General features: G+C 50.6%; 10 protein-coding genes across 10 annotated transcripts; 5 read left to right on the top strand and 5 right to left on the bottom strand.

Moving 5' to 3' along the window:
* Positions 1–288: 288 nt before the first annotated feature.
* Positions 289–2,121, bottom strand: BO97DRAFT_432439 (uncharacterized protein; the record flags this gene model as incomplete). Its single annotated transcript, XM_025697539.1, has 1 exon — positions 289–2,121. One exon carries the CDS (start codon positions 2,119–2,121, stop codon positions 289–291), a length of 1,833 nt encoding a protein of 610 aa, XP_025554420.1.
* Positions 2,122–2,978: 857 nt separating this feature from the next.
* BO97DRAFT_385593 (putative ATP-dependent RNA helicase (Hrh1)) lies at positions 2,979–6,054 on the bottom strand (the record flags this gene model as incomplete). Its single annotated transcript, XM_025693485.1, has 3 exons — positions 2,979–3,708; positions 3,790–4,859; positions 4,914–6,054. 3 exons carry the CDS (start codon positions 6,052–6,054, stop codon positions 3,367–3,369), a joined length of 2,553 nt encoding a protein of 850 aa, XP_025554421.1. The 3' UTR covers positions 2,979–3,366.
* Positions 6,055–6,473: 419 nt separating this feature from the next.
* On the bottom strand, positions 6,474–8,488 carry BO97DRAFT_403806 (putative F-box protein (Pof7)). Its single transcript, XM_025694816.1, has 2 exons — positions 7,883–8,488; positions 6,474–7,819 (listed from the first exon to the last, which is right to left on the bottom strand). The coding sequence occupies exons 1-2, from the start codon at positions 8,261–8,263 to the stop codon at positions 6,569–6,571; spliced, it is 1,632 nt and encodes a 543-aa protein (XP_025554422.1). The 5' UTR covers positions 8,264–8,488; the 3' UTR covers positions 6,474–6,568.
* Positions 8,489–8,674: 186 nt separating this feature from the next.
* Positions 8,675–10,725, top strand: BO97DRAFT_364009 (putative mitochondrial carrier protein). The gene is made up of 2 exons (XM_025692527.1): positions 8,675–9,055; positions 9,121–10,725. Exons 1-2 carry the CDS (start codon positions 8,821–8,823, stop codon positions 10,272–10,274), a joined length of 1,389 nt encoding a protein of 462 aa, XP_025554423.1. The 5' UTR covers positions 8,675–8,820; the 3' UTR covers positions 10,275–10,725.
* A 311-nt stretch (positions 10,726–11,036) lies between these two features.
* On the top strand, positions 11,037–12,496 carry BO97DRAFT_403808 (uncharacterized protein). The gene is made up of 3 exons (XM_025694817.1): positions 11,037–11,162; positions 11,234–11,444; positions 11,509–12,496. Exons 1-3 carry the CDS (start codon positions 11,113–11,115, stop codon positions 12,178–12,180), a joined length of 933 nt encoding a protein of 310 aa, XP_025554424.1. The 5' UTR covers positions 11,037–11,112; the 3' UTR covers positions 12,181–12,496.
* A 190-nt stretch (positions 12,497–12,686) lies between these two features.
* Positions 12,687–13,489, bottom strand: BO97DRAFT_339191 (uncharacterized protein; the record flags this gene model as incomplete). Its single annotated transcript, XM_025691543.1, has 2 exons — positions 12,687–13,029; positions 13,116–13,489. The coding sequence occupies 2 exons, from the start codon at positions 13,487–13,489 to the stop codon at positions 12,687–12,689; spliced, it is 717 nt and encodes a 238-aa protein (XP_025554425.1).
* Positions 13,490–13,768: 279 nt separating this feature from the next.
* Positions 13,769–14,911, top strand: BO97DRAFT_432444 (uncharacterized protein; the record flags this gene model as incomplete). The annotated part of the gene is made up of 4 exons (XM_025697540.1): positions 13,769–14,323; position 14,405; positions 14,532–14,737; positions 14,795–14,911. 4 exons carry the CDS (start codon positions 13,769–13,771, stop codon positions 14,909–14,911), a joined length of 879 nt encoding a protein of 292 aa, XP_025554426.1.
* Positions 14,912–16,678: 1,767 nt separating this feature from the next.
* BO97DRAFT_432445 (ferric reductase family protein) lies at positions 16,679–18,428 on the bottom strand (the record flags this gene model as incomplete). Its single annotated transcript, XM_025697541.1, has 4 exons — positions 16,679–16,948; positions 17,092–17,529; positions 17,716–17,892; positions 17,940–18,428. The coding sequence occupies 4 exons, from the start codon at positions 18,426–18,428 to the stop codon at positions 16,679–16,681; spliced, it is 1,374 nt and encodes a 457-aa protein (XP_025554427.1).
* Positions 18,429–20,136: 1,708 nt separating this feature from the next.
* Positions 20,137–21,360, top strand: BO97DRAFT_241613 (uncharacterized protein). Its single transcript, XM_025690794.1, has 2 exons — positions 20,137–21,206; positions 21,269–21,360. The coding sequence occupies exon 1, from the start codon at positions 20,503–20,505 to the stop codon at positions 21,202–21,204; it is 702 nt and encodes a 233-aa protein (XP_025554428.1). The 5' UTR covers positions 20,137–20,502; the 3' UTR covers positions 21,205–21,206; positions 21,269–21,360.
* BO97DRAFT_241606 (uncharacterized protein) lies at positions 21,330–21,809 on the top strand. Its single transcript, XM_025690793.1, has one exon. It carries the CDS (start codon positions 21,455–21,457, stop codon positions 21,722–21,724), a length of 270 nt encoding a protein of 89 aa, XP_025554429.1. The 5' UTR covers positions 21,330–21,454; the 3' UTR covers positions 21,725–21,809.
* The last annotated feature ends 67 nt before the right edge of the window (positions 21,810–21,876 follow it).

The raw sequence follows: 21,876 nt of genomic DNA on the forward strand, positions 1-21,876 counted from the left end.
CGCCGATGGAATCCCCTCTATCCCCGCTCTAAATGATGACGATAATGATAGGAATTGTACAGTAGATGAGATGGTCCCAATGATAGAAAACAGCCAGGTATGTACTCAAAAAGTGATGATCCAGAAAATTGTAATAAAAATGTATGCGATTACCCAAAGCATAATCCCAAGGTTGATCACCAGGACTCCCCGTTCAAACATAATGGTAGCAATACTTTCGATGGCCAGCATGTAATATGTGATGTAAGAATAAAAAAGAACGCAAGAAAGACACCCTCAGGAACCCGATCAGACATCGCCCCAGGCTCCTATTCCAGCTGCAACGGGCGCGACCGCACTTCCGCTGTCCACGCTCCCTCCGATGTCCCAGTAATTTCGACTGGAGCCCGTCATTGTCCGACGGCTGGAAATAGCAGACATCTTCGCGCTTTGGCTCGCACAGCTGGAGCTGGGACGACGGAATCGTTGGCGGAGGACGGGTGGCGAGACGCCTACTGGTCCGGAATGATGAGAAGAGTACTGGGACTGGCGTCGAATCTGTGCCTGAGAACGTGCGTGTGCGCGCGCAACCAGGGGGTGGTGTTGGCGGATGATCGCGGCACGGTGAGAAGCATCCTGCGGAGGCCGCCGCGAGGTGTCGTGAATTGAATCTGAATTATTGTCTCTTTGGCTGAAGCGGTTACGTAGATAGCGAAAGACCACCGAGACGTCTAAATCATGCTCCCAATACTCTCTTTCTTGCTGTATGCGCGCCGACTCAGAGAACGAATCGCCTGCTGAGTTGCCGCCGCCACGGGTCAGATCGTCATCATCTTCGATGCCCCATAGAGCCGCGTGCTCTCGGCTGCTGGGAACTTGCAGAGTGGGGGTGAAATGGGGCGAAGATATTGATTCCGCGTTGTCTGTTGACTCGATCAGGGTCGCAGGGTCTGCTGAAGCGGATAATTTATGATCTTCCTCGGGCAGGCGTCCCAACGGAATACCGGCATATTGATTCGGAATCTCATTTGACAAGTTGAGATAGGTTGTGAAAGCGCCAGGATGCTCACAGAATTGGTGAACGAGAATGCCTAACTCGCGCGCAATGCGCTGAAGGAGCTTGTTCTTCCACGGCGGATTGTCTTCTGACGTTTGCTCCAACTCCCGGTTAATAGCCTCGTCGATATTGAAACCATCATCCGACCTCGCCGATGCGTGCGTCTCACCGTCCTCAGTAGACGGCAACGACTCCCCGAAGATAACAGAGAGCAAGGAATCGTCGATCCCGATCAGGTCTCGAATTACCTTGCGAGTAATGCGCTGCCACAAAGATTCATCCTTGTCGGTTTCCTGTTCCGTTGTTGCAGAAGACGCAGATGCCTGGGACGCTTCTGGAGTCCTTAGATTGTCCCGGAGAGCCTCTACATGCGGAACCACTTGCTCAGCCTGTCCACTAAGACGGCTAGCACGACTATCACGGCGCCTTCGGGTCGCCTTCTCAATCTCGTGCAAGAGTGCCCGGCTCTGTTCCATCCTCCACTTCTCAATACGTTGCCATCGTTCTCTCTCCACATCAGCTTCTTCATCGCGCGTGATCGAATCCAGCCGACGTTGTATGCTAGAACGCCGCCGCGGCCGTAAGTCTGGTCTGCGATGAGGATTGAACTGTTCGTGTTGCCACAGCTGATGTTGTACCGTCTCGCTAGAGGCTTGAAAGCTACCTAGACCATCGTGAGCCGGCAGTGTGACAGGTGCCCCGTGGTCGTCTTGTACAACAGACGGTGCCCGAAAAGCGTGGAGCCCATCATCTAGACTATCGAGTTCGGTTCCGTCGTCATCTAATGGCTCATCGAGGCCGCCGGCGCCTGTCTCGCTTTCCGGATCAACAGCTGATCGAGTGGCCGTGCCAAATGAACCAAAATCACTCAAGCGGGCATTTGTTCGCGGCGTGCGATCGGTGGAAATGGTATGGGTGCGGGCGATGGTGGAAGGCTGTCGGGTCGGGGAGAAAAGCACCCATTCTGTCGCATCGTGCTCCGGTAGCTGCGATAAGGAAGAAGGGACATCAAGAGCCGGCGACGGCAAGGAATGCGAATATGAAGGACGACGACGGGGAACTTGTGGTGGTAGACGAAAAGCCATGGGTTGACAGCCCGGTGTAGATGGGTTGAAGGGGATCAATTTCGTGGGGGGAAGGAGAGATAAGATGGCACTTTATCGATCGCGGCAGATCTTCCCCGCGTGACGAACAGAGGGGGCGCGGAAGAGATTCTTGGGAGTAGATGAGAAGGACGCGCGGCAAAATGAGGTCGTAGATAATATGAGGGTGAAAAGAAGAGGAAGGATGGTAGATATGGATTCTGAAACGGGACAAGAGGTATTCTAGACAGGGAGAAAACCCCGAAACAGAAGATGATCAGTCCGATAGCGGTGTATTGTTTGGGGGGAAAAGGGCTGGTGATGAATTACGGATGACGTGGGATTGGGTTGTATGAGATAAGAATGAAGGTTATGGCGTGGAGTATTCCTCCGACACCCACCCGAAAGAAAAAAGGAGAGAGTTTGTTTCTTCTCTCCCCCACCACACTCTTGTGGCACAATCCAACAAGAAAGGATAAAAGGGAAGAATAGAAGAAGCAAGGCAATGGAGGCAGGAAAGAAGAAGATGTTGTAAGCACGAAGAAGAAACGGATGATGTGATGGATGGCTGTCACCAGACCCGTTGGGGAAGGCACAATTTCAAACTTGAACAAAGAAACAATATGATTACTCGCTCTTTCGCATCGATACGAGTCTCCTTGGGCTAAACTAATGGATGAAAAATTACTTACTAGTGATAATACTATTGTGACGGAGAGCGGAACCACGCCTCTACGAGTATCTTAGCATTGACTGACTATTGGCTTCAAATCTGAATGATCGGATGATCGACGGATGTCCGTGATATAGGTTACTGAGTACTTCCGTCTACATCTCCATCTCCATCTGCATCTGTATCTGTATCTGTCGCCAGCTCATCACAGCCACAAGTACACTCGAAACGAGTCTCAAACAATCATGTTTCTCTGCTCTCGCTTAAGACTTGCCTGTCACCCTCCCCCTCCTTCTCAACCAAGGATCAGCCCAGTGCTGATCATCCCACTTTCGCTTTCCATCTCCTCTGATCTCAACGACATGTCATCCTTGATCTGCCCTGCATGGTTCAAAGCAAGCTGACTGCCTGTCAAGGGGGGCAGCCAAGCCCCCACTTCCTACGCGAGGTCAACTTCCATCCTTCATCTGGAAAGCCGGGTATTATACGTCTATCAGGAGCTGCAACCATCTATTTCTATTTACAGGTGGGGCTGCAGGCTGGGAACCTCACGCAGAGATACGGAGCAAGAACTTCTACCCAGACAACGCTTCTCCGACCCAATCCATCTGCACGGCACTCACCCCACGCGCGTAACTACGGTTCGTGAAGACAAACTCGTTGTACAGGATTGCCTCCACCTTCTTCCCAAACAACACGCTTGATGGGTGGATCGCCACGGTCTGGTTCCCCACCACCGTACGATAGCTGCCATCTGGTACAAGGCGTGCCGTATTCGTAGCGAAACCTCGAAGGAAACTTTTCAGAATGAACATTGGGGAGGAGGAATTGATGCTGGTGGTGGAAGTACCCCCCCGGGTATCGTTGGGGAGAAGCTTGGCTTGCCGGCACTGGGCGGTAAGTTGTTTGCGAACATCCTGTGGCAGGCATGATGGTTAGTGGAAAATCGTGGCCCGCAACCCATCACTACCTCGCTAATCACACAAGGGGAAACGTACCATAACAGATTGCATGGCCCGATGGGAGACGAGATGTCTCTCAGCCCATGCTTTCCGATCCGTGTTCTCGGCAGCGTAAGCCTGTACTGTAGCCAGCATCGTGAGATGATCACCTTCTCTCCGATACAGATCCCGTCGCGCAACCTCCGCCTCTTCTTTCTTTTCCTCCGAGGTCGTGTTCAGGAAAATGTTCTCAACACTGAGACATGAGATAACATCAATGACATCTAGTAGGCAGTCCGTCCCGAATTCTGAAGCGGCCAGCAGCACCCGTCCCAGCGTCGGCGTAAGAGGAAGCTTGGCAATGTGTTTTCCGATCGAGCTAATTTGGCCGGTCTCTTCCAAGGCATCAATGCTCAGCAGCTGCAGCAATGCCTTCTCCAGAGACTCTCGTGGAGGCCGTGTCAGGAATGGGAATCCCATAATATCATCGACACCGCGAGCCTTCATGTTGAGTAATGCCTGACTCAAATCACAACGGAGAATCTCCGGAGTATTGGTTTCATCCAAAGCCAGATAGTCCTTCTCGGTATAGAGTCGGTAACACGAACCGGGCGCTTCACGACCGGCACGACCCTTACGTTGAATCGCAGCCGACTTGGAGATCGGCTTGACCAACAAGGAATCCAGTCCGAGACGTGAGCGGAATTGCTTGACCTTGGCCTTGCCACAATCGACAACATGCCGCACTCCAGAAACCGTGACGGAGGTTTCAGCGATGTTCGTGGCCAAAATAATCTTGCGAGTTCGAGGCGGCGCAGGCAGAAAGACTCGTTGCTGAGCAGCTTGTGGAAGGGCTGCGAACAGCGGCAGAACCTGGATCTTAGGCAGGGCAGGGTCCATTCCGACGGCATACTCATTCACAAGATTCTCGAGCGCTTCCACCGTCTCCTGTCCAGTGAGGAACACCAGAATATCACCGGGTAGAGGCTCTTTGTAATGGATATTAAAAATCACCTTGAGCGCTGCATCGACGAAATCATGCACGGGCTCTGGCGAATAGATGACCTTCACAGGAAATTGACGACCCTTGATATGGCACGCAGAGATGCCCTCTTCTTCCTTCTTGCCTTCAGAGGGGTTGCCTGTTACGCTGTTCTCCTCCGTAGTCCCTTCAATAGCACGCCGAGGTTGTAATCCCTCCTTGAAGAAGCCCATGAGACTCTCCATGTCAACCGTAGCACTCATGACCACGACCTTCAAGGGCACCCCTCCTCGACCCTCGAGCTTGCCTGACACCATATTCCTCAAAAACCCCAGCACCTGATCAACATTGACACCACGCTCGTGTACCTCATCCACCACAATGGCACTATACTTGGTCAACCACGGATCATGCAGCATCTCCTGTAGCAGCATTCCCTCCGTCAAGAACTTGACCTGCGTACTCGGCGACGTCGACGTATCAAACCGAACGGCATAGCCGACCTTACTCGCTGGAGAGGAGTTTCCCAATGGCGTACCCATCTCCTCCGCCACGCGCCTCGCCAACGAGATCGCCGCCACCCTTCTGGGCTGCGTGATGGCGATGCACCCGCCCACCGGGACCTCCTTCTTCGACCCATCCTCCGCCTTCACAGTTGTCTTGACAGACCGACACCACTTCTCCGTCACCAGAAACTGGGGTATCTGCGTACTCTTTCCGCTACCCGTCTCTCCGATCAACAGCATCACATCATTCCGGCGGAGGTGCGCGCGTATCTCGTCCGCGTGCGGGAAGATCGGGAGGTTCTTGCGTAGGTGGTAGAGGGCCTGGGCCTTCTCGCGCAGCGGGCCGTAGTTATTCTTCGCGCCCCCCAACCCTTGTTTCAATTTGTTGTTCGAGTTGTTGTTGTTGCGGTGGTGCGGTAGTGGCTTTCGATTGTTGTGATCCGGGCCTTCTTCTCCCTCTTCCTTCAAGTTGTGTTTCTGCTTCTTCGTGCGTCCGGACGCTTTTCCGTCCCCATTCACACCGTTGCTCTCAACCGGTTTCGACTCCGTAGCCCCTTCGCCCCGGTTCTCTTTCGTCTTCTTGGTTGTCGCTGTCGCCGTCGCGGACCCTGACTCCTGCGCAGCAGCAGCGTTGGAATCTCCAACCTTCCGCTTCTTGTTCTTCTTCTGCTTCTTCACTCCGTCTTCCGTATCGTCCACTCCGGATTCCTTCCGTTTCGTCGGGACAGATTGCGATTGCGATTGCGTAGCTGCTTCCTGAGGCTCAGATTTGCGGCTGCTGACGGTAATGGCGTTGTCCTCGTCGTCGAAGACGGTGCGGACCCTTTCGGGCATTTTCGCGGGGTTAAAGCTTGACTAAAATTAAGGATATCTCAGAATGAACGATCAACAGAAATATGCTATACTCGTGATCTCATGTCGTGTAAATTGCGGATTTTTCTTGCGGAGTTCCCCAAGGCGGCGGAGGTTTACCAAAACTTCTCCCCGAGAATTTTCGCTGGGTCTGGATGTGTGCTTATCGATAAGGCGGCTTGGCGGTGAGATCACCCAGGATGATAAGGAGATCTTGGGTTTCGGGACGGGGCCAGGAGTCAGGTGCCGAACGATACTGCAACGGGCTTTGGCAAGGCTCTTTGCTAATGAGTGCGTTTGAGGTCAATTCCTTATTCTCTACTGTCTAGACGAAAGATCTGATAGTGCTGGTTCCTGTCATTGGCATTCATCTTGTATATATCTCTATCAAGGAATCTATTGGCCAACATAGATATCATATCATATCGAGGTCCTTCGTGTCGACTGGCATATAATCCACAACAAATTGAAACGATTGATTCTTAATTTCATGTGCTCAATGCATTCCCCATCCCCGAACGCGCCGGAATACAAATGAGCGGTCATTCTTGAGGCCAAACTCGGCCCAGTCATCAGTGAGTTTGTTATAGCTCCAGTACCCCTTCCAGGCCAACTTCGTGTTTTTCGACGGATTCGGTGGCGAGACGTTCGGATGATTCGATTTGCCGACCGGTGTCGAACGGAGCGACAGCTGCAGAAGGTACATGTACTTCGGACCTACGCCTTCGGTTTCGATGATAAGATCCCGCGGATCGGATTGAGACGCCGCCGCCTTGTCCGGCAAGGACTCGTATGCAGACGGGACTTCGCTCTGCGCGTCTTCCGAGGACGAATCGGAATCGGAAACCGGCTTGGTCAAGCGCCAGCGACCCCGATGGGCGTGTCTCAACGCTTCCAGCGCGACATGAGGGATTGGGTCTGTGGCTTCCGCGGCTCCAGCTGCATCCGAGGTGTGGCGGGGATGTTGTTTCTGTGTCGTCGCTCGGGCGGCCTTGACGTTCTCTTTGCTGATGTGAGGGACCACGTCTCGGGGTTCCACTGTCGTAAGCAAGTAGACGACGGATCCGTCCGGATAGAAGCGGAGGTATCGGTAGTAGGTGACGATATGGATCGGGCTGTTCCATGAAACATTCTGGTACGCTGCAGCTGCACCTGGACGGGTATAGTTGACCGTGCTAATGTAGATACCCGTGTACCGGATCCGAGGGAAAACTTGGAAAACCTCACTCCAGGAAGAAAAAGGTTCAGGAATCTGAACAGGCACTGCTTGAGGGAACGGCGTGTAGCGTGTTGCTAGCGTGTATTCTGGGTTGCCGTGAAGATCGCATGCAAATGAATAGTGCATGGATTTGAAACCAAACTCTGAGCCCTGACACAATCGCCTCCAGATATGCTGCTCATGCGCAAAATGGTATGCGAAGCGCTTGCAGACAAGCGCCATCCGACAGAGCGTCGCCGGGTCCATCAGCGCCACATGCCTGAATATCTCGACTAGCACCTCCGATGGCACATGAGAGATAGGACATGGGGGAGGGGGCGTGTTCTCGATCAGCGGCTCTGCTTGAGGGATCGGGAGATGGGCGAAAGATGCGATGAGCTCCGGGGTCGGTAGCATGGGGGTCTCATCTTTGGATTGCTGATCTGCTGGCTTGCCAGTTGTACCGCCGGAAGTAGGAGCCTGAGCAGGTTTCTTCCACGCCGCGGCAAAGTACTTGTTACGGTATGTTTTATCGACCGCTGAGTCCAACTAAGGAAGAAAGACTCAAGTCAGTAAAGTCTGGGATATATTGGGCGCCTGAATCGTTCTCACTCTGTATGCTTTGCGGTAGTGCTGTACACTGTCTCCTAGCTTGCCCTCTGCCTCTTTCTCAACCGCTCGCTCGAAGTGCTCAAGAGCCGACTTGGGTTCTTCTCGAGACGCTGGGGCGTGAAAAGCATCTTCATCCGAGGGTTGCACATTTAAGTGACCCATTCCATGGATGATCTCACCATGATCGACTGAGGCCGCGCCTCCGTGCTCTTCTTCATGCTGCGATGCCTCATGACGGGTAGATGGAAACTGGCTGGTCGGGGCGGTCGGAGGCTTGGATGGCCTTGGTTGCGCAGGGGCAGGTCTAGTATGCTTCGTCCGTTGCGCAACTTCCTCGCGCCACTGGCGTCGAAAGGACTCGAGTTCGGCGTTGTCCTCCATTCTCGCAGTTAAATATGACAAGTTCGGCGAATGGATCCCCAGACCGATAAGCGGGCTAGTGTGGGACTTGAAACGCCGCGACCGAGGAAAGCTCAACTCGAGGAGCAATGGGATGGAAGATGAAGGCTATCGGAGACAGAAGCAGCAAGTAGAGTAGAGTTATAGGAGTAAGCATTTATGCATCCATTTTATAATTGTAGCAATCGACAAGCGATCAGATTTGACCTGCAGGCGGGGACTCGATTAGGTCGAAAAGGCAAAAATGTAGGAGAGGGACCGATGGCTTATCAATATTATCTCCGACCCTTAACCTGTTAGTCTTTGGTCCAGCCGCCACCGCCGACCGCCGACGTCCCGAGCGCGCTTTTTCTCTGACGCATTTGTTTCTCCCCTCTTACGTCTGTTGCAGATCCTCGACGCAATCCTACCTTGCTGCTTCCACACCCACGCCATCCCGGAAATCTCAGTCGGCTACGCGAATCCGAAGTGCAGACCGACTGATTATCGCCAGCTATAAGGGTGTCCCACTTCCACACTTACTCGCGCTCGTTGATTGAATGTCCGCAATCAAGTCTGAAGTTGCGCCGGGAGACCGATATCGCTCGAACGACTTGACCAATTTACAAGGGGGCTCGACAGAGTCATGGCAATCAGCTAGCCAGTCAACAATGGCGACTACTTCTGGAACGGGGAATGCCCCAGCTCTGGACGCCAAACCCCCCAAAGATGATGTTTCACTTTCTCAGAAGATGGTTTCTGCCACAACAGGCAGTATTCTCACATCTCTGCTAGGTACGCCACTCTGCGAACCTTACCAATCTAATAGGGCTCGGGAAGATGCTAACTCGAACTTTTAGCCACTCCCCTCGATGTCGTTCGAGTCCGCTTGCAATCCCAGTCCTCAACTAAAAGCCTGCCTCCTTTTGCCTCCCACACTACACACTCGTTAAAGAACGTTCCTTCGGATCTTGGGGTCACGGCTTGCTGCCGGGAGGTCTTTTGGATTGGTCAGAATGCACAGATGTGTGTCGCCGGGCCTGGCACCGGAGCCCTAGGCGCCACATCGTCGATGACGGAGTGCGCGGTGGAAGAGACTCAGCGACGAACGTTCACCTCAACTCTGGATGGATTACGAAAAATCGCTCGGAATGAAGGTGTACTGACCCTCTGGCGTGGACTCAGCCCCACATTGATGATGGGAATTCCGGCAAATATCATATATTTTGCTGGGTACGACTGGTTGCGAGCTGATGATAAGAGCCCCATCAAAGCTCTCGTTCCTGTCGCATATGCTCCATTGGTTGCAGGTTCAGTAGCAAGGACCGCTGCCGCATCCGCCATTAGTCCGATCGAGATGTTCCGAACGCGACTTCAAGCTACTCCTGGCACAGGTGCAGGCCATTTCAAGGCTACGCTTGAAGGTTTGCACCAGATGGTCCGGGCCAATGGTTATAGCTCGTTGTGGAGAGGGTTAACCCTTACCATGTGGCGAGATGTTCCTTTCTCTGGCCTTTACTGGTGGGGTTATGAAGAGGTCAAGAACTACTTCATTGACGCCCGCAAGAAAGCCTACTTGAACCGCCTGCCACATGATTTCTCATTCTCCAGTCACCAAACACCGCACGACCTTGATACCCCCACATTCCTCGATAGCTTTATCGCAGGAGCCTCATCCGGTTCCCTTGCGGCTTTCGTTACTACCCCGTTTGACGTTGGCAAGACACGTCAACAAGTTTTCCGACACATGGGCGACGAAGCATCGAGCGCCCTTGGAGGCAGCACGAAGGGGACACTGCATCCCGAACAACTTCCCTTACCCAAATTCCTGATGCACATATTCCGTGAAGAAGGTATGGCGGGACTCTTCCGTGGTTGGGTTGCACGGTGCCTCAAAGTCGCCCCCGCTTGCGCTATCATGATTTCATCCTATGAGCTTGGAAAGAAGATGGCACGAAATGTCAATGAACGAACTCGCTCTGCAGACGAAGCTGCCTCCTCTGATTATATTTAAACAAGACTTCTCACGCTTTACAAGGACATGGTGATTATGTTCTCACTTACATCTCAATACTTATACAAAGCCAGCCTTGGAGCAAAATACCCCCCTGAATCTGGTTAATCATTGACAGATATCATCTCTACTCTCTACCATTACCTGGCTGGGTACTCTTCTAGTTTCGTGTTCCAGTGATGTCGCATTCAGCCTGAACCATAGACACATTTTCTGACCTTCTATCTCTTCATTTTCGTTACATTTTCTCCCATCTGCCTCATTTGTATCCTTACTTTGCATGGCGCTGAAAAAGGGCGGGCTCGTGTTTCTGGGTTACAACACCGTTTTTGATTCATGTACAACATCCTATTCCCGATAGAGCGACACAGAATCTTCCTTCCTTATGTCTATATGATTCTTGTGCGATGGCTATTGTGCCGAGTATATATGCAGAATTGTCTAATGCCAGATTGAATGACAAAGGCCCCTTGTAAGTATAACGTGTATTAAGACTTTATTAAACTGGGAGAGGTATTTATACTTCTCAAAGAATGAATCAGTCAAACTTTAACTTGTGCTTACAGCTGACTATATTGAAAGGCACTTCGGAGTTTGTTGGCTTCCCGCTTGGTCATAAGGCTGAGGGGCACGGTGACAAGGCTGTCTTAGACTCAGCCGGGCTAAGTCACCTGCTCTAAAGGAGTCAACAATGTGTGTGTCAGATGATGGTGATTGCCGCTACTTCTATTCTTACTTCTATCCTTAAAGACCCCCATTCACCTCCTTCCTACAGACATCTTTCCCTCTCACTTCAAGATGCCTCAGCCCTACAGCTTACTTGAAAGGTAAGTGCATCATGGCAGTTCTCAACGATGAACGGCGGCTCCAGATCGAGACGGCAGTCGAGTAAGCAAATATCGGTCCCCCTGTCTTTCAACTTGTGACAGAAATGATGCTCATATGAAATGGGACTTTAGTATCGTCGCCGTTCCAGCAATAGGCGCAGACCCGGAAAAAACGTGGATCGATGAAGATGCAAAGGCGCCTTGGCTTCTCTCCGAACTGACAAAATTCATACAAAATGTCCGCGTGATATTGATCGACCATGGCCGAATGGGACCACAAGATGATCTGGAATCGTTAGCCCATAGATTACTAAAGCAACTTCTGCAGGAACGCCAGGCAACAGTATGAATTCTCCGCCTTGTTCTCAATTACCGTATTGAAGCTTATATAGTTGACCGTAACTTAGAGTCCACGACGACCTATTTTTTTCATCTGCCATAGCACGGGTGGTCTCGTCGCTAAAGCAGCGCTTGTCGCAGCTAGCCAAAAAACATCGAACATCGAATCAATATGGTCGAGTTGTTATGGGATTGCATTTTTGGCGAGCCCGCATTTTGGCTCGAGCTACCTTTCCGCACCTGAGTTCACCAATAGCATTCACCACTTGATGCGACTCAAGCATCATATTCCACTAGGGATGCAAGAGCTATTCAAGCCGAGACATCCGTATCTGCTACGCCTATGGAGTCAATTCAAGTCTATCTCAGCAGACATGAAGCTTTGGTCCTTCCTCGAGACGCTTGACTCGGAAATCAGCATCGTTGACCACGAAACAGGAACTGCTGTAGAAATGCACGTTCCCATCACTTCGATACGATCAGGAATTCTGGATTTCGAGCACGAGAAAGTCATCCCTTTAACAGCCGATCATATCGGAACTGCTTGCTTCAAGGGTCAAGAGCTAACGACGAGGTTAAACTTCATCAATGAGCTCCAGTCATCTATCTCCATGGCTGTAAGGCTGTCTAAGATGAACGACGCTCCTATGGGTGTAGATCAGGAAGTCATGATCCAGGTAAGCGGTTTCTTTGAAGACACAGCCCGGCCGCACTGGACGTCTTTGGCCATGTCGGGGTAGTGTCGCATTGCATACATCCAGATTTGACGGTATCCGGACGTTATACATTCAGTAGTAGATCCGCGTTGTCGGCGAAAAGTAGTTTCCGACGTCTGGACCAGATAGTCACCGTCACCGTGACGGGGCCGAAAGCTGTGGACTAGTGCACTCCGGACTGTTGGACGCTGCTTGTTCAGAACGACCAAGCGCTTCACGGCATTGGCGCAGAGTTCAAGGTATGAGATGTCGCGGAAAAAGGTATGAAGGGAGGGGATGATGCCATCGCAAGCTTCTTTTGACCGTAGGTTCTCCCATATTGAGGCGCGTTCGGATCGACTAAAGTTCGAAAAGACCTCTCCGCTGAGGATTTTACCCTTCACGGTCGTCCAATCAACTTTGGACGCTCGAGGGGCGTATAGCTGCAGCTCGTCCACCGTATGGGTGTCAATACGGGCCATCCAGATGCGGTCATGATTGGCAAGGGCGGCCCAGAAGGTCCAAATAACTCGCAGATAGTGAACGATCTCCTAGTAAGAGCGGTAAGCAGACACAGTTAGAGCTAGCTGTGAGGAGAGACGAACTTCATCGCACTTCAGCGCGAATACGCTATTCAAGGAGCCCAAGCTCATTCCCTTCCAGAGCCCGGAGATGGGCAGTAATGCGTCGAAGCCTGCACAAATGAAGGTATTTTCTTGGGAAAAGAGCTGTCGTAGCCGCTTGGCTTTGTTCGGTGATAGCCGCGACCACCAGCGGTTTTGAAAGAGGGCATTGCTCTCATGCTGATACTGTCGGATTTTTCGGTACACTTCTCCGTCGGTCGGGTGTCTTTCATTCGCGTATTCGTCCACGAGAGCATGCTGTAGGTCCTGGCTAATATCTGCACTCTACGGTCAGACTTAGTAGAAATCAGGTGTGGGCGAGTCAGACCGTCCAGATATAAGTCGACAATCCACCACTGGTCTGAGGGGGCTAGAGTTTCCTCGCCAGCCTTGAGTCTGTGTTGCCCATGGAGGCACTGTACAGGGTGTCCAGAGAAACGGAGGTGGGGGTACTGTCGTTGATGAGATTTCAACTCTTCAGGGGTTAGTCCTGCGTCGTGGCAGGCTCTCGTGAGGTGTCGCCTTGAGACTATTGCGGTGACGTGGTTTCGGATATCTAGTCGCTGACATCCATCCTTAAGAAATATATGACACAGTCGCTCCACGTTCTTTTCATCGATCGTCCGATCAACCGATGGGTGGAGAGAGATTTCGGTGAGATTGATTTTGGCTGTACCTTGGTATTTTAGCTGCCGTTCTGTGGCTAGTTGCCGCTCGGTATCTGTCAACATGAAGTCCATACTGATCTGGCCAGGACGTTGCCAAGTCTTCTTTGGATTTGACAAACCTACATTTGGGAAAATAGAGGTATTTATAATTTACGTTGAACTTAATTCAAATTCCACGCTAGTTTGCTGGGCACAGATAGGTGCCATTCTCTGCAACCTTCTACGGGCCCTCTTATATATGAGACATCCGCCCTAAAGTTGAGGCCCTCGACATATACCCGCTGCCTTCCTGTCGCGCTCATAAGCAGCCCATCTGTAGCAGTCTTCCAGACATCATACACCATGGATAGACCTGTGACCCAGATCTTCGCCGCTTCTCTCCCGGTTAAGCGATCTGCTCCTTCTGCACCCACGCCAAAGGTCGAGCCTAAGGAGTCTCAAAGACCGATCAACGCTAGGCCGACTAAGAAGGCGAAAGAGGACGTAGGGCAAGAAATATCTAGGAATGTCCTGCGCGACCATGCACAAGATCTTCATCAGAGCAGCGTCCGAAGCGACGGTCTGGCAGCTCAACCGCTCTCTATTAAGAGAGAGTCTCCTTGGCGAACGTTGAAAGATCTATTCACCTGCGATCTTGCAGGCCCCGTCTCTGTCGCTGTTGATGACAAAAACCCGTCTAAAGTGATCGCGGTCCGCGCATTCTCTAAGAAAAAGGCAGATACATGGTTACAGGTACTGGAACAGACTCAACACCCCAACGTCATCTCTGCAAGGCAAATTTTCAAGGACCATGGAATGACATACTTTATTGTTGATGACCTACCTCTGACTTTAGAACACCTGGTTGCCTGCGATGTCTTTCCATCTGAGCTTCAGTTGGCTTCTATACTTGTACAGGTACGGAGAGGCGTGCGAAATAACGGCAGGGAATGTCACTAATTGTGAAAGGTGCTGGACGGAATATTACACTTATTGGAGAGTGGCTTTGAACATGAATCCCTGACGTGTTCCAATACTCTCCTGGGACAGGATGGGATTATTCAAATCGGTATGTGAACAGGTCAACGCGATGCCTTTACATCTCATTACTCACGAGTCCGGACAGCGGCTTTGGAGCACTGCGTTAAACGCCAACCGAATCAATCACAGGAAAAGACTCGCCATGCCCTGGCTAATATAACAATGCTTCTCATGCAGAAGTATCTGAAGGCAGATGGTGTCGTCGGAATGGACAATACTCGCTGGCAGGCGGACCCCATATTGTTCCTGTCAGCAACTCAGTCCGTCTCGACCGTCCAGGAGTTAAAAAAGGTCAGCCAGGCATTCTACGCACGTTGAGAATAGTCTCAGTATCTTACAGATCTACAGCAACCCCTAATTACCAAACACCGCTGGTCTGCAGGGACGTTGATTGGGCTTGCCCGTCTCTGCCTCATCACTACGCGCACTTTTATAACAAAACCCTGGTCCCAGACAAGTAAATGATCATGGATGGGATTCAAGAATTACGTACTTGCGAGATCAATCCCGCTTCACAATTTCAAGTCGCTTTATTCGCGGGTTGGACATTAGTTTGTTTGCCATGTCAAAGCAAATAGGGTATTGAATAGAACCCGAAGCTGTTGGAATATAGTGCGATTGTATGCAACTACTACTGTACTTTTACGTCTGGACCTTTTAGGCCTCATATCACCGTATTGTACCATGCAGCCGGTTGATGATAAGCGGCAGGCCCTGTTGCCAAGCAACCTCAGCCTGATACTCAAGCAAGCAGTGGCATCATCACCAGACCTTATGCGCAGCCAGGACATCCTACCAAATGGGCGCTTGGACAAAAGAACCGCTGAGCCATCACTCGTGTGTCCGGCCGGCAGTACCCCACAAGGGTTTTCCACAGAAATTGTGGAAGTTCATCACTTCACCCCCTGTATAAAATGCGGTCTCGGTTTGGGAATGTTTTCGCACATTTGACGGGCTAAGTCCCCTTAAGTAAGTTTCCCAACACCTCACCCAAGACACATATTGTTGCCTGCAAAGTCTTTCCAGAGCAGCAGCAGCTGGCTGCCAGAATGTCTCAAGACCACTCCCTAAGATAAGTTATGGGCGTAAGAAATGTAAGCACAGGAGGTTGGGTCAGCACAGCCAAAACTTATCAGAGGAGACGATTCATCTCTACGTATACGAGTCAAGGAAAGCAGGCAATGGTATTATTATTTTCTCCGCGATTGGTCTCGTATCATCCGCTGTCGACGAATACGTGATCTCAAGCCTCCTAGAGGCATCTTTGGCCTGTTCACGGGCAACTTTGTGCGTTTTATCCAGCCGTGCTAACAGCTATGCTCCGACATTGGCTGGTTAGGAGCTATCTTCTCAAGGACGTTTTGCATCTGGATCTAAGAAACGAGAAATGGGACAGTCACTGGGCGAGTGTACAGGGGAAATATGGTAAACAGATCAATTCACTTACGGCTAAAGCTGGCATTATCACTATACGACTGCTTTAGCCGGGCCACAGTGAGTGGTTTGGGACTCACGGATATTCTGTGCCACATACCAAAGTACGCCAAATGCCAAGCACTCTACAACCCTGCACCCAGTCACCGAGCAGCTTCCGCAGGATACATCGAAAGGCACCGCATACCGCTGGAACTGGCAGCAAGACATGTGAGCATTGAGGCATGACGTCTTTCCAAGTGTGTCTAAGAAGTGCTAACGCAGCCGTGGCTGGTCGCACGTTACGATCGTGATAGCGATGAAAGACCCAAAGAACAATAATAGGCTCGCCACGATTGTAAATCTTGTCTTTTTCAATTACAGCAGGAAAAAAGGGGGTTGAGTCGCTTGGCAGACAGGACTCGGTAGCAGATGATGAAAGTGCAGGTTTGGTGAACTCATCGTGGAAAGAGAAAGAAACCGTCTCTAGAGTATGAAAGCAGCCGCCACAGAAAGTGACGTTGCCCAAGAGAATGCGGCTGCTTCAGAATGACCCAGCATCATACGTTCACTCCAGCTCTTGCGGCAGTGGGCAAAACGCAAGAAACTGCCTCGAGCTAAGCCTTGGATGAATTACACCTCGGCTCGGGGATCTCCTTTCCTCATTATGTAGACAGACAAGAACTGACTATATCTCCAGAGCTTTTATCACCACCAAACATCCGCTTGGTTTTTCGGTATTTTGAGTTTGTGAGGTATAGTAACGTAAAGCAGCCGCTCTAGCTACTCCCCCAGTGGGTACTCTCAGTAGGCTGATACTCAAGTTCTGCAAGTTTTACACGCTGACGGAGATAGCTCCGTACCGTCTCCCGTATACAGTCTCGATTTTTGCCGGTTGTGGAAGCTAGACAAGAAACTCGTCAAGTGATCAAGCTCCAGAACCCGATGAGACAGGCACTTACCCATCACCAGTGTCCGCCGTTGCTCATCTCGGATATTGGCTAACCTCTTGAGTGGATCCCCAGGTTGCCTCTTGATTAGGGCACCAGATGCCTCGACGGATATTATGCTTCGATAGTCAGGCGCCCCCTGGTAAAAACAGACTCGTTTGTGCTGACCGGAAGGTAATCTTTCCATTGCCAGGTCCCCCATGTAAATGGAGATATTCAAGATCTAAAGCCACAGTTATTGTCAGCTGTCCAGAGGCTGTCCCGCAACATGGTAATACGAACATAGCCATGATCCTTGTGATCATCCTCGAGAAGGTTGTTTAACAAATGCTCAGCGGCGGTAATTTCGGCCCTCGACTCTACCTGCCATACCAGATGCAACCGGCGAGCCTTTATGGTCCGGGTGTAATAACCATAGATCGTCTTCTTCATGTATGGAATTGCTGCTGCGATCCCAAATCCACTTGCAATCACCAAAATACTTTCGTAGTGTCTAACATCTTCACTCATTCCATGAGGGCCAGTGAACAGGGCACAGAAAGAAACCGGGGTTTCTCCAGCTACGGTGGCGTAACGAGCAAGATCCGCAGATAGCCCACGGCATGGTTGCACAAGAAGCTCTATGGTATTCCGTGGGCCTTTCGACCACGATGTGACTGTGAAAGGGTGTGTTTGTGCCCACGACCATGGACTAACTGCCGGCATCCACAGGTTGATATACTGCCCAGCTTCGAGTTGCACAGGTCGAGGTAAGGAAACGCGAATATGGGCAGCTGTCACAACAATATATTCTTTGGATTTCGTTGTGCTGAACGACATCTCAGCCCTTGGAAATCCGCGACCAGCAAATAGCCCGTTTCGATATAAAAGTAGCCCCAGCTGGAAGAGAAAGTTAAGTCCAAACACGCCCAATCCGGTGAAGAAATAAATTTTCGAGAAGCGGCTACGGCCTTGAAGGTGCTGCCAGGTGCCGTAGACAAAGAGCACAGTGAGGAGCTGATGTCCTCTGAGAAAAAGCTCATAAGACCATTGACGAAACCATGGAATGGAAAACACCGCAAGGGCCCCCAGTGAGATCCCAGCCTGTTGTATGTCAGTTGAATTAGGATGACAGCAAGGATAAGGCTTACAATTACGGTAAAAAGGTTATGCAATTCACGAAGCGGAAATATGAATTTCTGTGTTTGAACTACAACAATGATGTGAAATGACAGCAGAGCAACGGACATCCTGCCAGTGGCCCGATGGATCCTACGACAAGTACTCCACTTGATACCTAGAAAGTCAGCTAGGTGGCTTAGATTGATGGTGGACAAAGGGAAAATCTGGTTGATTAGGGCTAGTTCTCCTGCCCGGCTGCCAGCATCGGTGAACGACTCTATTCTGAAGAAGACAAGAAAGATGTTGATTGCAGCATATGATACGTGAAGGAAGACACTGGCTCCGGTCCATGGCCCGCAGAATCGATGCCTGTGAACAAGGGGGAAAAGTGCTAGATATTGAAAACGGGGAGCAGAAAATAACTCCGGCAGGTGGTTTCGTATAGAGAGAGCTTGGATGACGAAAAGGCTAGCAAGTATGCCGCCAGAGGCAATCGCGTAAATGGCCAATATCTCCATATTGTTCGAAAAATGCGACAAAGAGGGAAGCACGAAGCAGGAAGAACAAAGGAGGGAGGTCATCCAAAGCAGACGCTTTTTATAACGAAGATAACGACAGATGACAGCCTTGCGCTGTTGGCTGCAGACAAAGAAAGTCTTCACATTGGGAGTCGACGCAGAAACAATCAGGGCCGCAGGCAAAAAAGTTTAAATGACCCCGGCACTTTATATCCTGGGATATTGAAGAAACCCCGCCATTGGAAATAATGAAATCCCAAACCAGCAAGGGCAAAGTAGGGTTACTTGGAGCGTGCTTGAGCAAGACTATCAGGGTGGTAGAGAGCAGAGAATATCCTATCCCTACACGGAGGAAGAAGAATTTAGCCGAGTGCGCAAAAGGATGTAGACCAGAAATGCCAGTAGATAGAAGTAACGCATATGTATAATTGATTTATCCCCAAGAAAGGATGAGGTAATGTATTACCGGGTTTTGTCATTTCCAATTGGCGTCTGTTTTCTCAGGTTATCAAATTTAAGTCCTCAGAACTTCATCCGCTAGCTTCTATTGCGTCCGATATTTCACCATGCGATACACCCGTGTCAATGGTGATGAGGAATGGCTATAATGGTGGGAGTGACCTGGATAACTTAGTTATTGTTCGTTGGGTGACATAAGACGATCTACCACCCGAAGTTGGAGTTAAAGGCTGAATTAGGGTCTACACACTTACAGTCTCGCTTACATCACCTGATCTTCACAAATGTTTGCATTGTTTGCCATCTGTCGGGCTAACATTAAAGGGCGTGGGACAGCAAATGAGGGATCTCATGGCTGCTGTATATTTCAAGAGGTGCAACTAACTCCCAAAATCATCGAAATACCGAACGCGAGGCCTTTACCTATAGTTTAGCGTTTTTTGTGCGCCAGTACTCCTAATACGCACTTTGAGCACAATTCTTGGTGCTTTGAGAAATAGACGCCCTAATATCGCTAGTGCCAGAGCGTTCAACTTCGTGTGGGGCTTAGTGAATCCAAAGACCCGACCAGACAGATGAACGATGAATGCATCACGCAGAACCGTACCAGTGTACGTCAGGGATCGTGATCCGGCTGATGCACAGCGTTTATGGATAACCCCACAGTGCTTGAGAATTGGATGCCGCCCAATTGCCATGCCCGCTGACTATTCACACCCAGTTCAACTAAATGGCCCGACGGAGACACGAAGATTCCAGAAAACGAAAGCAGCAGTATGCACGGTTCGCAATTGCTTCTGGGTTCAATGCTCACAAGGGGACAAGTATAAAGTTTCTTGGCAAATCTTCGTGGAAGGCGCCGTTTTGATATTAATAAAATGATGGCTCCAAGGCTTTTCATAACCAGTCATTCTACATACCAGGCTTCGATAGAAGAATGTCCATCGAGAGTCGAGAATCGATGGCAGGGCCCGGGTGGGTAGATTCATGGCGGTTAGTCGATTTTGAAAGACCCAAACTACCAGAGAACCTACAGCCTCTCATCACGGACAAGTTCGGCTTATCCGACCTGCTCATTGAACTGGAAAGATACAAAGAGGTGATAAGAAACAATGGTAGTATCGCTTGCAATCGAGGCGCGACTCTCCGCACTCCGCGATTATGTGCGCAACTAGGAAGGTTATTCTCGACCCCAGAACCACAGACCTCTGCGTCGTCACGCCCACTAACTTGGGCATGGCTCGTTTGCCATGTGGGATATCCTGGGGTGAACCTACCTGACACCGTTCTGACAATTGGAGATAGCGTGGTTCAGCTTCCAGAAGACGATCGTAATCTTTTGCTCACCGGGAGGCCATGGCAATTTCTCGAGCCAGGGCCAGATGAGAATGACCTTGCCGAAGAAATCGACTCAATCGAAATCACCGTGGCAGAGCTCAGCGATGTCAGCGAACGGGTAACCCAAGGTTAGGCTCACAAACCAAGTGCTTTGGCCTCTGCTAATTCAGCAGTTCCTGTAGCTGCTCGGGAAATAGACACCCTGAAAGAAGAGTTATTGCGTCGCCAAAATCGGCTTGTCCTCCTTCAAAGCCAGCAACATAGCCCTAGCGACCCGATGAATCCGTTCTCAACCAACCTGACGATAGGAACAGCAATAGAGTCAACAGGTCGGCAGGATGCGACGAAACAGTCAAAGAATGTGGAGCTTGCCAATAACTCATCGAGTCAACATGCTCGGTCCTGTTCTGACACCTATGAATCCCCTCAGAACACGGCGAGGCGGTTGAAGGTCATAGATCTCATGAATATCTCCTCTAGCCAGCGCGCTCAGTCCACCCCATATGTCACTGCATCACCAAAGGCGGCAGTACCGTCCGAGGACTTGGAGCCTGTGGATAACCTGTCTCGTCAGCAAAGTCAATGCCCAACAGGGCCGTCCACACCACCTGTCAGCCATGCGCGATCTTCCGCTTGTACGCCGAATACTGATGCTATGTATTCGCCTAATGAGACGGAAGAGCAAGTACCCGATCTCATATATTCACCGTATTCACCCACTGCGGTGGAAGAGAATGTATCCGATCTCATATATTCACCGTATTCACCAACCGCGATGAAAGTGCAAGCACCCGATGCCATGGATTCGCCCACTATGACGGAAGAGCAAGCGCCCCCAAGCTCGACAGCGTCGTACTATACAGTTGGCGAAACAAGCGGACTCGGACAGCCGAACCTTGAGGTTCAGGAGCAGGCGCCACCACAATCCGAGGACACTGGAGCCTGCAATCACCCTACCTCTTTCCTACACACTCTATGACGGTAAGGAATCATTTGCAGGATGCTCTGACTGCACGAACGCGGCCCATGCTCATCCTCGGCAGTATCATAGACGATCCCAAAAACTCACATCTCATAAGATGGTCCCACAAGGGGGAATTCCTTCATCATTCCAGATAGAAACGAATTTGCTCGCACATTACTCCCTACAATTTGCGGTCATTGCAATTTCAGAGCATTTTGCAGACTCCTATGGTACTACAACCTCCATCTCAAGAAGCCAATCGTAAATGGATCCTCTCCGTGATGGTCATGGCAAAGCACTCCATTCAGAGAATTCAGCAATCCTAATTTTCGGCGCGATGATGAGTTCACGTATCGAATGTCGAAGAAAGAAGACCAAAGAGTTCTCAAACCCTGAACCTCGGTCTTCAGTGTCCGATCTGTTTTCCTGTGCAGACGGAATGAAGATCATGTCGCAAGCGACATGTGGCGAGGCGACAAGGCATGCGAGAGTGTCCGAGGGTCACGCATTAGGTATCCAAAGCGGCGACGGGTAGCTTAGGGGAACAGATAGTATAAGGACTGCATTGTACCGTAGCGCTCTATAGGTTGTGAAAGTTCGCACGTGGTAGTGCAAGCTACTTTGCAAAATATACAATTTAATGGGCTCCCAATAGTACAGAATGATTTGTGGCTTTAACGCCGATAA

This window comes from Aspergillus homomorphus (assembly GCF_003184865.1).
Source record: "Aspergillus homomorphus CBS 101889 unplaced genomic scaffold BO97scaffold_6, whole genome shotgun sequence".
Lineage (NCBI taxonomy): Eukaryota > Fungi > Ascomycota > Eurotiomycetes > Eurotiales > Aspergillaceae > Aspergillus > Aspergillus homomorphus.

Excerpts from the sequence above, each read along its gene's own strand:
- BO97DRAFT_241613 (XM_025690794.1), top strand. The coding sequence starts at position 20,503 with ATGAATCCGTTCTCAACCAACCTGACGATAGGAACAGCAATAGAGTCA.
- BO97DRAFT_241606 (XM_025690793.1), top strand. The coding sequence starts at position 21,455 with ATGGATCCTCTCCGTGATGGTCATGGCAAAGCACTCCATTCAGAGAAT.
- BO97DRAFT_403808 (XM_025694817.1), top strand. The coding sequence starts at position 11,113 with ATGGCAGTTCTCAACGATGAACGGCGGCTCCAGATCGAGACGGCAGTC. Across the intron at positions 11,163-11,233 it reads CAGATCGAGACGGCAGTCGA|TATCGTCGCCGTTCCAGCAA; the intron begins GTAAGCAAATAT and ends ATGGGACTTTAG. Across the intron at positions 11,445-11,508 it reads TGCAGGAACGCCAGGCAACA|AGTCCACGACGACCTATTTT; the intron begins GTATGAATTCTC and ends ACCGTAACTTAG.
- BO97DRAFT_364009 (XM_025692527.1), top strand. The coding sequence starts at position 8,821 with ATGTCCGCAATCAAGTCTGAAGTTGCGCCGGGAGACCGATATCGCTCG. Across the intron at positions 9,056-9,120 it reads TATTCTCACATCTCTGCTAG|CCACTCCCCTCGATGTCGTT; the intron begins GTACGCCACTCT and ends TCGAACTTTTAG.
- BO97DRAFT_403806 (XM_025694816.1), bottom strand. The coding sequence starts at position 8,263 with ATGGAGGACAACGCCGAACTCGAGTCCTTTCGACGCCAGTGGCGCGAG. Across the intron at positions 7,820-7,882 it reads ACTACCGCAAAGCATACAGA|TTGGACTCAGCGGTCGATAA; the intron begins GTGAGAACGATT and ends TTTCTTCCTTAG.